Source organism: Coenobita brevimanus, chromosome 15 (assembly GCF_032717465.1).
Source record: "Coenobita brevimanus isolate Jiangsu-jjx chromosome 15, ASM3271746v2, whole genome shotgun sequence".
Classification (NCBI taxonomy): domain Eukaryota; kingdom Metazoa; phylum Arthropoda; class Malacostraca; order Decapoda; family Coenobitidae; genus Coenobita; species Coenobita brevimanus.
The window spans coordinates 6,997,971-7,013,284 of record NC_136968.1 but is presented as its reverse complement, the minus strand read 5'-3'; the positions used below and the strand labels follow the sequence as shown (position 1 = coordinate 7,013,284).

Sequence of the window (15,314 nt, the reverse complement as noted above, 5' to 3'; positions counted from 1 at the left end):
ACATGTTTCCACGAAGAAATCTAAGAAGTACTGACTGAGAGCTTCCCAATCAGCAGCTCCGAAGTGCCACACTCTCTGCTTCTTGGGAGGCACCAAAGGCCTTACTGGAGCGATGGGACACGTTAAAGCGATATGGCTGAGATCAGAGGAGCCCAGTGGAGAGAATAAATTAACAGCATATGAAGAAGGATTTGCTGTAAAGAAGAAATTAAGTATGTTGGAACTCTATACAAGGCAGTCAGGGTTACAGATAGGGAGCAGTACAATCTCTCAAATTCTTTAAGTTAGAAAAGATGTAGGATTGTTCACCAGGTGGATTAGTGAAAGGAGAGGAGAACCAAAGGTCGTGGCGAACACTAAATCACACAGAATGGAGGTTTAAAAAACTTGAGAAATTGATAGGATGTGTTCCATTTTTGAAGTAAGTGTCAAAGATTAATACTGAAGTTATTCTCATTATCGAGAATGGCAAACCCCAGTGCGAGTGGATCTCGCTGTCCTCGTTGCTGCTGATGCCCCTGAATACAAGCTCTCATTTAAAGGGGAAAAAATAAGTCTTTCAATACGACGATACAAAGTGACTAAGCATAGAGGACCACAGATGACAAGGTTTAATTGCTGGATGTGGTAAGCTGAGTAGAGAGGATTACGTTTCATATAGCTTTAGAATATCCAGGGGAGAAGTAACTCCAAAACAGCCTAGATAAAAGCACAGTGTTTTCTATGGTTTATACCATAGATTCCAATGAATTACATGGCCCATCTTGGAGTGCCTTGATGACTAAGGGCTATTCCAGCAGATCAGTTCCATATGTTTTGGCACTACCGTATGAACACGTGCCCAGCGTGGAGGAACCTGTGCTATCCATCAAGAAAAGATCGGATTTACTTTACCTGGCCCAACAGCACCATGTGGTGAAGTTGATCATGGGAGCAGCATTCGAAGCCCCCATGGGAACCACTTCAATGGGACAGATATTTTGCTCTTCAAGAGGCTCAGAGACCACTGGATTGTAATAGATCAAGTGAAGTTTAAAACTGCAGATTCTGATGAGGTAGCCATGGCAGCAATTGTTGAGACAAGGAAAGATCTTCGATTTGCCATGCCCCAGTCAAACCAAGTTCGAGATGATTATGAGGAGTTTTTGCACCTGTCCATTATCTTTCTCGGCAGGACTCCCAGAAAGGGCATGAATTTTCAGGCTCCAGGAGCAGTACACCGTGCTCGATGGATGGTGGAAGTTATATACTCCTTGAAGCAATCTCTTTCCAGAGCCAGTTCCAGACGAAAAAGGCAGAAGAGCACGGTGTCCGAGATCTGTCCCTCTTTTCTGTCCTCATCTACTTGAAGGCCGGGATTTCAGCTCCATTTTTGGCTCAACTTCCTCTCAATGACTGGATCTTGATGCAGCAACTCATCAAGTACATCAGCAAGAAAATCTCTGAAGCCACCACGAAGAAGCTGGCACTCATCTATGGTATTTTTTGGAGGAAGCAGTTGGTCTTGTTTTCTTCGATGACAGGATCATTGTTGACACAAAGCTCCGGATGGTGCTGGCACTCGACAGGGAAGCCCATAATCACCACTGAAGAAACCTCAAATACCCTACACCGCTTTTGCCAGAGCTGCCTTGGATGACCAGGTAACCACCAACACTAAGACTTACTTTTCCAGACTTGGCCCTCCCAATAACTTTCTTCAGGAAGGCTCCATTTCCTGGACAGAGAATGCAACTTACACTCAAGCTTGTGACTCACGGCAATAGTCTTAAACTGTGGGCAGGCGTTCACATTGCCCTATCCGTATCTTTTGGTAAACATAATGCACGAAAGGGAGAATGTTCCCCCGTGAACGGGAGAATATTACCTCAGCGTAGTACTGGAATCCGCGGGGAGTCTCACAGCACTCTTTCGCATGCCCCTCCATCATATTATAGTAGCCTTGTGCAAAGAAAACTATGTAGAATTTGAAGGACCCTGTGGTGTGTGTGTGATAGAAATTTTTATTTAATAATAAAAACATCATAAAAACATCCTGTAAAGATAAAAAATAAGCGTTTAATATTTTTTTTATTTTAAAAGACCACGCCACTTCTCAGGAGATGGTTAATTTATGATGTGAGGAAAAGAAAGATGAGATACTGTATCTACGTCCAACATATTTTTTCAGGATTTCTACCAAGCTGTTTTCAGATATGGTGCATGATACTTTTATAATTTTATTAGTTCTTGAAATGATTCATACAGTAAAGAATGGCCGAGTACTACCTAAACAGACGAATCGTGCACAGTTAGTTTGAAATACGAAGTTTCATGTTTGCGTTCGGTAAACTTTTACAAGTACATACTATTTTGTTTTGGCTTGGCATTATATTTTTTTGGTGTATTTTTGTGTGATTTGAACGAATTTGATCTTTATTTTCGGTGCTCGTGATTGGTTTTCAAATCAATCCCACTCTCAAGTGTCTTGGGGGACTGGTGGGTTTTCAGGGTTCTGGGTGGGAAAAATAAAAAAAAAACAAAAAAAAACCAAGCATTTGGGGTAGAAATATAATAAAAATCGGTATGACCAGCCAATGCGTATTTGTAGGGTTAGAACTGACTGCGTGAACCACTTTGAAGCTATGTCTGTCACCGAATTTTCCCCATGGTACAGGTATGGTGTACACATCCATACAGAATATTCAAGAATAAATGCCAGTCTTTAATCATAAAATAGGTAAGAATTGCTAACATTAAGATTATATTGTGTATGAACCCTAGAAACTGTCATTTTCCTTTCAGTATTTTACATATAAAACTAATCAGAGTTACCAACTGTTTGCTGCGCGTACCCACACGAAGGGGTGCACTCTCACCCTTTCAAGATTACCACTTGCGTTGAAGGTGTGAACACCCACTTCGAGTGGGGTGAGGGAAGGGTAACCCCTGCTCCAGACTCAACACTACGGGCAATAGTCTACAAGCTCCCCATCGTGAATGATAAGGCTGAGCGAACTGTGGCTCTCATAAAGAAGCTGAGCAAGAAGGTCACCATGGGGGAAGACCAGCTCCAGTTTCTTCTCCATGTCGTAGCAGACCACCGACATCGGTTTCCTAGTCCTGCCAAGAGATTTCTTATGAAAAGGACAGTTTCAGTGTGAACTTCTATGCATGTATTAAATTTTTTTAGCATAATTGTCTACTTGTGTTATAAATTTTGGTGTGCAGGGTAACCCCTATATATATATATATATATATATATATATATATATATATATATATATACTGTATATGAAAGTTGAGGACGTTGAGGGTTGAGCTGCGAGATGTAGATCGAAAAAGACTGAAATGGGGTTACAGAGTGAGACCTCAGGGTTGAGGGACTGAAGACAGGCTGCTAGCGATCGTGCAGCGTGGAGAACCCCAATTAAGTAACCAAGGCCGACGCATGCAGCCATGTTAAAGCCTTTATAAGTGAAATGTAAGTCTATTTGACTCTAAATTGAGGGGTCATTAAAAGGAAATGTTGTGATTCCACATTTTTATTAAAAGAATGAAATATTTTCAAATGACACACTTATACTTCACTTGAACTTTACTTGGAGAGCAATTACAAATTGAGGGAAGTTTTTTTGTTACATGTGTTTAACCTCTGAAATTGAAAAAAAAAAAAAAAAAAAAAGTCAATATATGCAGGCCTAAATCATCCCTGCCTTATTGGCTGATTGAAATGTGTATTATTGTAAAGTAATACACAGTACATATAAACAAAAGAAGGTGGTGTGTCTTGGTACATGCCATCAACAAGTAGAGACATACCTACACAAAGAGGATAAAAGATACATAAGGTATTATACATGCACTGCAAATAAAACACAGAAATGGTATATTATAAAAGTGTAAGCTGATATATATCAGAGAGTTAACAGAATGGAAAATAATACATTCCCATGAATTATATATACTAAAATAGAAAGCGTTCAGAGAGCACATACCTCCGCCAATACCATTGCCATTGAAATGGATCCGGATCCGTGGATAAAGGATCCGAATCCTGATCCCCCCCAAATTTAACAAACTGTTTCATTCTTCATGGCCCACCTTTCCACAAAATTCATTGAAATTCGTTGAGAATTTTTCGAGATCTCGCGCGGGATACTCCGGATCTGGACCTGGGTCTGCCCCCAAATTTAATCATTTCTTCCTCGCTCCATGGCCCACCCTTCCACAAAATTTCGTCATAATCCGTTCATAACTGTTTGAGTAATCCAGGATCTGGATCCGTGGATATAGGATCCGGATCCTCCCTAAAATTTAACCAATTCTCTCTTGGTCCAAGGCCCACCTTTTCACAAATTTTTATTGAAATTCATTGAAAACTTTTGGAAATATTGTGCGAGATACTCTGGATCTGGATCTGAATTCGGCCAAAAATTTATCATTTCTTCCATGGTCCATGGCTTCAAAAAAATGTCATCAAAATCCGGGCATAGCTTTTTGAGTAATCCTGATAACAGACAAACAAACAGACTGGCAAACCAACCAACGCAGAGTAAAACATAACCTCCTTGGCGGGGGTAATAAACCCATTTGTGGCTATGGGTGTGCCACCCAGGGGTCAGTCAATTATTGGCGTAAAAATGAATTATATAAGCCAACTAAATCCATTGGTGGCTATGGTTATGCCACTCAAGGGTCAGGCTATCACTGACATAAAACTTGGTTATATACTGAGATATATTGTTAATGCATTATTAAAATTTAATACGAGAGACTACATGTGCATATCAGCAATTGAGAAAGGGTTCGCTACATTCAGGGTATTTAAGAAGAATTAGAATGATCATACTCTTTAGTATTACCCACGGAATTTACTCAGAGTACAAAGGTGTCGATTCCTATACAGTATTTGTAATTGGAGGATATCCGATAATATTGTAATATGAGTATAATGTATGTGATGAATGAATGAAAGAAGGACAGAAGAGGAAAGAAGGAAGAGAGGAAAAGGTAAACACCCAAAGCAACACTACATCAAGTGAGTGGATGGTGAGCACCCCCACCTACCACTGTTAGTTAATCACCAACATCATATACCGCACACCAAGTCTCAGTTTCGTAACAACACCATCATAAAGTCCTCCTCTTTGGACATATGTTACTTGAGTACTTTGAGACCTAGCTGGCAGTAACAAGTAACTTGAAATCGTTATTGCCAAAAAAAAAAAAAAAAAAAAAAAGTAATGATTTGATGTGGCAATTTCTTTAAGCACATAACTTTCTTTTATTGGTATGAATGACTGCTCCAGAGCTAAATACATTAAAAGTGACCGAGACGGTCACAGATTTAGTTTCTTTATTACCATTCATTACAATATACTGATAATTTATGACCATTATATAAGGCATAAAACTTTCACCACAAGACATATATGGAGCTGGACTCGTTAAAAGAAATATAAAAACACTCAAACTCGTGAACTTACTGTACAAATTTTGTTTCAGTAGTTGGTAAACAATCCAGAGCCCTAGAGTATTCAGTAAGCTATTTGTGACTGGGTGAGAGTTCAGAATGGCTACCATCAGGAATCAGTAAATATTGTTAACATATAATATGTTGTCATACAACAACTGACTGTCCTTTTCATGTTCTCAAATGTGAGTTTGACTCAAAGACCTCGGACTGGTATAATATTAACGACACAGCATGAACTCCCCAGATATTTCCTATACATACTCTAAAATTGCCAGAATATCTCCCCACAGACTACTTTCCTCGATTTTTTTCCTAATATGTGACCATATTTCCTGATTTGAAGTTAAATTCCACAGAACTGGAAACACTATCTTTAATGCTACCAGCTTCTTCAAAACCCACTCTCATGGCTGACCAAGAAGAAAGTAATATGAAAATTAAACTTAAAACTGGTGCATTCCATTCCCTTGTTAACAATACTTGTATGTTAATAATATTCAAACAGAAGTCCATGTTCCAAACAGCTTCCTCTTCTATATAAACCCTTCAACAACTGCAGGTGCGGCCAGGCACAACCACCTACCATGAGACACGACACAAAATCTGCATTCCACCTTGTGACAATCACAAAGGTTGTGAACTACAAGAATTGATGAATGGTGCTTAGTAAAATATTCCATGTTTTTAAGAGTAAGAGAGTCAGTGCTGAAAGTTAATTTTGGACTTGGGGACTTTAAGGGTACTGAAAGTTGACCAAAGACATTAATATATCATGGTTATTAAAAGAAAAGCTCTTTGCAAACTAATTACAGACTAATTCACAGTCAGTGAGTTAAAATTTGGAATAATTAGAATTACACTTTGCTTCCAGTTACGTAAGGCATGCAAGAGATGTCTCTTCTTTAAACTGCAAGAGCCAATACTAATCCATACGATGATCAGTGGTGTTTTCCCGCCAGTGCCTCCTTCTCCTGACTCTCTGCAGCCTCGTCTGTGAGGCCAACAACACGGATATCTGGAGCCTCCACTGGTGGCAAAGAAAGGCGTGGTTACTCACATGAAATTCTGTGAATGCGATAAACTGTGTGTGCAATTAATGAGTAATTACGACACTGGGAAACTAGTGACACTATTACACAGTGATGAACACGCGGGGAAGGGTGCACTTTGGATTAAGAAAAGTACTGACCAGGAGGCTCGTCATCGTGGTAGGTGTTGTCGTTGATGATGTAGAGGCTGCCCCCCGGCTTCATCCACCTCTGTGTGATACACTGTGTCAATAACCCAACTTTCTGTAACAACGTCAGTGACTCCCCTATTTGTACCAAACTGTATTACTGATCCAGCACTAGGTAACACAGTTACTAAACTACGTTTGTATAACACTCTGTTCCTGACCCACATCTATGTAACATATTGTTCCTGACGAATCTCTGTGTAAAAACTGCCACAATGAACAAGCTCTGTACAAAATATTGTTAATGATCAAACTCTGTAACATGCTGTTAAATATCAAGCCCTGTGAAACACTATGATGGACCCACCTTTCTTGACATATTGTTGCTGACCCACCTTTAGTGGAACACTGTCACGAACATAGCTGGAAAGTGATCATTTATCCATCTGTCTTTCATATTTATACATGCGACATTATTTCGAACCCTCCATCCCAAAAAATTAACTATAAGAAAGCAGATTGGGGATCCTTCTCAAGGATCGGTAATTTAGATGTATACAGTATGGGGAGATCATTGATGTAAAAGTCGAAAATATAACTAATTCCGTCGTACACACGGTTGACGTTGCTATTCTCTAGACTACTCCAATCAATGCAAAACAATCGATGAAAGTCTTACTGCCAACAGGCATTAAGGAAGCGCAATAGGAGACAAAGGATTTTTGACAATCATCCAACTGGAGAAAACTTTATTTCATACAATCACGGGATGAGGCAGAGGGAATAGTTAGAAGGGCTAAACGCGACTTCTGGCTGTGTTTTGTGTCCACGGTGAATCATTCTACCCCATTCAGTAAAGTCTTGCCCATCATTAAAATACTAAATAATAAACGCCCCAACATCCCTGTGACCACTCTGCAGGTGGACAATAACATCTATGACGATCCCGTGCACGTAACTAACATCCACACCTGAAGTTTTTCTTATGTAAATAGCTCAGCCAATTACGACCAACGTTTTCATGACCATAAACTCACGGCTGAGCTACGAACACTAGACTGCCACAGAAGACGTAGACTCCCTGAACAACCAAGAGTTTATGATAGATGAACTGCTTCTTGCCCTTAAGTCCTTTAAAGGCAGCAGTCCTGGACCAAATATCACGTACGGTATGATCCAGCATCTTAATCAGGACAACCTAATTAAGGGGTTAACATTGTACAATGAGCCATGGGAGTCCCAAATGTTTCCAAATTCATGGTAGTTTCCACATATCATACCAATACCCAAACAAACTAGTCGTCTTAAGAATCCCAATTCATTTCGTCCTACTGTGTTGATTTCATGTCTATGTAAGGTTATGGAATGAATAGTTTACAGTCGAAGAATATGTTAAATGATCGACAATGTGGCTTTTGTAAATAAAATAGTTCACTAGTTCATTTAACGAATTCGGAGCACTGCATTCTGAGGCATTTGCCAACAAAGAATTCATGATAGGGGTGTTCTTGGACATCCATAAAGCCTACGATATAAAGTAGCAACACAGTATACTAATGAAGCTCTATGGTTGTGGTTTAAGAGGTAATCTGCATATTTCTACTTTCATATTATTAAGGGACAGAATTTTCTGTCAAATTGCCCCGTAGCGTGACATGGGATATAATTATCCAAGAAAACGGGTTGCATCAGGGAAATGTGCTTAGTCCCTTTTTGTTTAGTGTTATGATCAATGATATTCTGTCTTCAGCTCCCAACCCAAGGAATCTTAAAAACTCATTCTATGATGATGGTTGTGCAATATGGAATTCCTTCCGGAATGCACAATATTCGGCTAAGCGGTTACAAGCAGCCCTTGATTCCGTCCAACAGTGGGCCTTCTGGTGAGGATTTCAGTTTTCCCAGTAGTTTTTACCACTCGTAAAGTCCCCGATTTGAACTTGACTTGGCATAACCAGGCGGGACTTTTTAAAATGTCTAAGTCTGGGGGCCTCCATTTTGATCGAAGATATTCTGTCTCTCTATCTATTGCGAGACGCCTTAATCCCCTAAGGGGTGGCCACAAACAAATCGCCTGCACGTCACCCTGTCCCCCGCCATTTCACTGCCCTGCTCCCAACTCACACCCCCCTCTCTCATATACAGTATCTCTCCACTCCATCCCTCCATCTCATCCTCGGCCTCCCCCTCCCTCTTCCCCCCTCCACCTCACTCACATACACTCTCCTCGTCAGTCTCTCACCCTCAATCCTCTCCCCATGTCCAAACCACCTCGGTGTGTTCCTCCTAACGCTCCCTATCACATCCACATCCACACCACAACGCTCCTTTATATCCTCATTTGTCAGCCTGTCTCTCCATGAGACTCCACAGGCTCCTCTTCAATAACTCATTTCCACTGCTCTCACTCTTGACTTGTGTCCTTCCAACCAGTCCAAGCTTCAATTCCATACGTTAGAGTTGGTATCACAATACTGTCATGTAGTAACTTCATTTCCATGCTCACATCCCTGTTTCTTATCGCTGCTTTCAAGGAACCAGCAACCTTTCTTCCTTGCTGTACCCTTTCAAGCACTTCACCCTCCTAACTTCTATCCTTACTCATCACACTCCCCAAGTACTTAAACGTACTCACATTTTCCATTTCCTCACCATCCAACCTCACTGTACATTCACTGACTTCCCCTTTCTCAAAGACTATCACTTTACTCTTCCCTACATTCACCTTTAGATTCCATTTCTTACACACTCTCCCAAACTAATCCACCAAGCCTTGCAGCTCCCCCTCGTCTTCACTACACACCACAGTATCATCTGGAAACAACAGTACAGGGAGTTTCCAAACACTACCCTCTCTCACTAGGGCCACTCCAACATCCACTCCCCTACCTTGTTCCTCTTTTATTACCCCATCCATGTACAGATTGAACAACCATGGAGACATGACACATCCCTGCTTCAACCCAACCTTCATAAAGAAAAATTCACTCAGTTCACCATCCACACGCGCTGCAGCCTTAGCACCATCACACATACTCTTCACAGCATTCAACAACGTCCCGTCTACTCCATATATTCTTAATACTTTCCACAATCCTTGTCTATCCATCCTGTCATATGCTCTCTCCAAATCCATGAAGACCGCACACAACGTCTTTCCCTTCTCTAGAAACTTATCCACTAAAGATCTAAGAATGAATATCTGATCTACACAACCTCTTCCCTTCCTAAAGCCTCCCTGTTCTTCTTCAACTAATTCCTCTGTTATTTCCCTAACTCTGTCAATAAGTATCCTATCATAAACTTTTCCTACTATACTAAGAAGACAGATGCCCCTATGATTACCACACTTCTTTTTCCCCTTTTCCTTTGTACAATGGAATAATTATACCTGACTTCCAATCCTCCGGGACTCTATCTTTTTGTGGTAAACTATTAAATGTCCTGATGTCCATAAAGGGTACTAGTTGGGGGCCGACAGGAAATTTTTATTACCCCCCTGGGGGTAGGGGGTTCCCCCTGGGGGTAGGGGGGTTTCAAGAATACTCCCCCAGTATCCCTGCTTGTCGTACGAGGCGACTAAAAGGGTTGGTGCTAGGTTACTGCCCCACCCCGTAAAAAGAACTAACTAAAAAAGCAAATAAAGCGCCTCGGACCCTGACAGACCATATGTTGATGACTAAGGAACGGACAAAGGGTGGGAATGTGGAATGTGAGAGGAGTGAATGATGAAGTGAAAGAGAGAGATTGTTCAGGTGCTTGAGGATGCAAAAGTGGATATATGTGGATTGACTGAAACTAAATGGTAAGGTGAAAAGGTGAGAGAATGGGAATATGGTTTAGGTATATGTGCGGGAGTCAATGAGAATGAGAGGACAAGAGAGGGAGTGTGTTTGATGATAAGCAAGATGTGGAAGGAGAATATAAAAGAGTATGGAACAGTGAGTGCAAGGATTGTATGGGTGAGGATGATAGTAGGTATACAAGCGTGGGCGATAGTATGTGTGTATGCCGCGACAGAGGATCGAGTGGCAAGAGTGAAAGATGAGTTTTGGGCGAGAGTAGAAGTGTGTATGGACAAGTTTGAGAGAAGCGAGAGAGTGCTGTTGATTGGCGACATGAATGGCAAAGTTGGGAATGTACGAGTGGATGGAGTGGTTGATCAGTGGGGTATGCCAGCTGATGTAGATGGGTCTGGAAGTGCTTTGGTGGACATATGTGCTTGTAAGCGGTTGGCAATATGCAACATCTACTTTCGGCATAAGATGATCCACCGGTACACATGGAGAGTAATGAGGAGGGGATGGTGAACTTGTTGAACGAAAGGCAATGATAAACTACGTTTGTGTGGATGAGCGAATGAGAAGACAAGTGTTGGATGCAAGAGTGTGGAGAGGGTGGGGGAATGGAGTCTCGGACCATCGCTTACTGATGGCCAAGGTAGAGCTGCAAAGAAAGTGGTTGAGGAGACGAAGGGGAAGACAGGAGGAAGCAGCTCCTGTGAGAAGAGTGGAGAAATTGCAAGATAGTAAGAAAATGACAGAGTATAAGAGCATAGTGGAAGAAAGATTGGGAAGGTATGAGCTAGAGCATATGGAAGGGGTGGATGACATATGTAAGATATTCACGGAAGAGATAGGCGCACCATGTGAGGCGGTTTGTGGAGTGAGAAGGAGATGCAAAGGTGTGCAAGGGACAGCATGGTGGAATGATCAGGTGAAACGAGCTGTGGAACAAAAGAAGAAGGCATATAGTGAATGGTTAGTGAGTAGAGGTAGGGGAGAAGATGAGAGAAGAGAGAGGTATATGTGAGCAGGAGAAGGGAGGTTAAGAGACTGGTGAAGGAGAGTAAGAAGAAAGTGGATGAAGAGTTTGGGAGGAATCTGAGTGTGAAATGGAGGGAGAGTAACAAATTGTTTTGGAAGGAGGTAAAGAAAGTAAGGCAGTGTGAAAGGGGAAATAGTAGGGCAGTGAAAGATTGTTGGTGGAGAAGAGAGAGAAATTGAAGAGATGAAAGGAGCACTTTGAGGATTTGTTGAATGTAGAGAGTGACAGCAGTGCGAGTATAAGTGGTTGGGGAATGGCTGGGAGAAGAAGAGATGAGAGGAGGGAGGAAGAGATCAGTAGGGCGGAAATAGTGGAAGCAATGGAGTGTTTGGTGAAATGCTTAGGTATGGGGGTGAGATTGTTGTGGAGTGGATATGGAAGTTGTGTAGATTGGCTTGGGAAGAGGGAAGGGTTCCAGAGGACTGGAAATCAGGTAAAATTGTTCCTTTATACACAGGAAAAGGGGGGAGAGAAGTATGTGGTAACCATAGGGGTATTTGCCTTCTTAGTGTGACTGGTAAAATATATGGTAGAATACTCATTGATAGGGTTAGGCATATGACAGAGGAGCTAGTTGAAGAAGAATAAGGGGGATTTAGGAAGGGAAAAGGGTGTGTAGATCAGATATTTGTTCTAAGATGGTTAGTGGAGAAGTATCTAGAGAAGAGAAGGAAAGTGTATGTTCCCTTCATGGACTTGGAGAAAGCTTATGACAGAATAGATAGGCAAGGTATGTGGACGGTATTAAGAATATATGGAGTGGAGGGGAAATTGTTGAGTACTGTGAAGAGTATGTACGAGGAAGCTAGGGCTATGGTGTGAGTGCATGGTGGAGTTGAGTGAGTTCTTTGATCTCAATGTGGGACTGAAACAGGGTTGTGTGATGTCTCCATGGCTGTTTAATATATACATGGATGGGGTTGTAAAGGAGGTGCATGGTAGGGCAGTGGATGTGGGGGTGGCTCTAATGAATGAGGGTGAGATTTGGAAGCTTCCGGTGTTGCTGTTTGCTGATGATACAGTACTGTTGAGTGAAGATGAATGGGAGTTGCAAGGTTTGGTGAATGAATTTGAGACAGTGTGTAGGAGGAGGAATCTGAAAATTAAAGTAAACAAAAGTAAAGGTATGGTGTTTGAGAAGAATGAAGTCACAGAGTGTGCAGTGAGGTTAGATGGTGAGGATATGGAGAATGTGAGTGCATTCAAGTACTTGGGTAGTGTGATGAGTAAGGATGGAACTTTGGGGGATGAAGTGCGTGAAAGGGTACAGCAGAGAAGGAAGGTTGTTGGTACAGTGAAAGCAGTGATGAGAAATAGGGAGGTGAGTATGGAAGTTAAGAAGTCACTGCATGATAGTATTGTGATCCCTACCCTGACGTATGGAAGCAAGGCATGGACCTTGCAAGAGGGGAACAAGTCAAGAGTGAGAGCAGTGGAAATGAGTTACTTGAGAGGAGCATGTGGAGTGACGTGGAGGGACAGGTTGACGAATGAAGAAGTGAAGGAACGCTGTGGCGTGGATGTGGATGTGGTTGAGAAGATTAGGAGAAATACACTGAGGTGGTTTGGACATGTGAAGAGAATGGAGAATGAAAGACTGACTAAGAGGGTGTATGTAGGTGAGGTGGAGGGAGGGAGAGGGAGGGGTAGACCGAGGATGAGGTGGAGGGATGGAGTTGAGAGGTATATGAGGGAGGGGGGTGAGTTGGGGGGAGGGTAGTCAAATGGTGGGTGACAGAGCGACTTGGAGGCGTTTTGTCTGCGGCCACCCTTTGCGGGATTAGGGCGTCGGGCTATAGATAGATAGATAGATAGATAGTATAAGACTATTACGAAATCTAAGCTAGTCTGTGGTTCTCAGGCATATGGGTCGGCATTTTATGCCACACTGAGGAGGCTGGATGTGTTTCAGAAATAATGTTTGTGAATCTGTCTTGAAGACGAGGTGTACACGTGTAGCTCAAATGAAAGTTGAGGCAAAAATACCTTCCCTCTGTACTCACCCCAACCACCTGCTGCTGTCCTATGGCATAAGGACACATAGAAAAAGTGATATCGGCAATGAGCCCGCATTCCTCTACATCAGTACCATCATGTCATGCAGAGGAGTCATTGGCCGCTTGCCATTCGTCTCCACTTTCTGACTCAGGAGTTTGGTGTGGTCCTCAGCGACCGTGACAAGTTGGTGCTTAAAAATATACCACCTTGGGAGCCACCCAACTTTGAGGTTGATGCTACAAGGCTTCCAGCATCGAAGACGAAGACGCCGGAGGCGGAGGTTCACCATTTGTTTCGTAACATCGTCGTTAGTTATTTGGAGTCCTACCAGTTGTACACCGATTGCTAAAAATCGAGTGAATGTGTGGGTGCCAGAGTGTGGCCGGCTGAATGTTCCCTCAGGTTTCGGTTGTCGATTCATACATTTCTGTTTACCTCCGAACTTTTTGCTATTCATAAACCAATAGACTATGTTGTAACCTTTAGACGTGACTCATTTGTCATATTTTTAAAGTTAGCCCTTAAGCAACTGCTTCTTGCACTAAGGATTCTTATGAGATCCAGGGCCGCATCATTAATAAAATGCATTCGTGCAACAAGTCCTTCACACAGATCTGGGTGCCTGTTTATTGTCGTATCTACAGTATCACAATGAGCAGGCTGACTTACTTGCTAAGTCGGCTGTGGAACTCGAGAAGACTTGGGGCGTTCCTCGTGATCTACTGTCGAGTCTCTCCCTCGGAAAGAAATCGATATATTTTCTGTGGCAAGGTCAGTGGAGCAGGCTAAATTTTCCTACTTGCGAGCCATACCTGGGTGACTTGGATACAGCCAGTCGCCTCAAAGAAAGAGTGTTACTGCACTTGCGAATAAATAGCACACTTTTGACTCGTATAAACCTTACATTGAGGGACAGTTACCACCACACAGTGACATCTGTGGTGCGTTGTTATCTATCACAGTTATTTTACTGCGTTCTCGGCGATTTATTCGTGAATGTGCTTCACTTATAAATTACTGTGGTGCAGCAGACGTCCTCTTCACCCTTTCCACCATCCAGGGTGATGTTGATGGCTTTCTTGAGGAAGACCGGACTGATAAGAACAATGAGGCATTTTTACTTTTTAATTATGGTCTTTATCGATTGTAAATATGTATATAGTGTACTATTTAACTGAGATTGACAGTCGACGTATTTGAAGTAGTTATATCTTATACTGATATACCCTATGATAAATATAGTTATACTGATACTCCTTACGATAAAAATAGTTATGTGTTATACCGATACCCCTTATGATGAACCACGTTACTCGCCTGACATGTTCAAGTGTGCAATATATAAAGGTATTGGGCACTTTCATATAGATGGTGTTCTGTTGGGTGAGGTGTTTCATCTGTTGTACATATGTACTGCACATTCTTTACAATTGCTTGTATAAGTTTTCTTAATTAGGGCTGACAGTTGTCGTATGTGGAATAGTTCCTCACCCCTATGGTTCTCTTTGATATACTTATGCCATCAACTTTAATACATATGCCTCAACTGACAGTCAGCAGGTGATGAGTGAAGGTGGGTAATGTAGAAAGGCACTACACATTTGCAGTCGACGATGTTTTGTTAGTCGAAGTATTTTATCCGGAGGCATAAGAAAATTGAACGTTTATTTAGGTTTAGCCATTTCTCTTCAGGCATTTGTATAAGTTAGCGAGCTTTTTGATAGGTTTAGCAAAATTAGGATGATAGTTTACGATTTTTTCTTTTAAAAACTGTAGAGATACACTGTATATATATATATATATATATATATATATATATATATATAGAGAGAGAGAGAGAGAGAGAGAGAGAGA

At 41.7% G+C, this 15,314-nt stretch overlaps 1 protein-coding gene across 1 annotated transcript in view; it reads right to left on the bottom strand.

Moving 5' to 3' along the window:
* Positions 1-5,957: 5,957 nt before the first annotated feature.
* The window catches only part of LOC145390663 (uncharacterized), a 74,924-nt gene continuing 65,567 nt past the window's right edge, over positions 5,958-15,314 (bottom strand). The window contains exons 4-5 of the mRNA XM_080265453.1: positions 6,648-6,717; positions 5,958-6,485 (exon numbers count right to left, since the gene is read on the bottom strand). Coding sequence (XP_080121579.1) covers positions 6,397-6,485; positions 6,648-6,717 — 159 coding nt within the window. The 3' untranslated portion in view covers positions 5,958-6,396. The remainder of the gene's footprint in view (positions 6,486-6,647; positions 6,718-15,314) is intronic.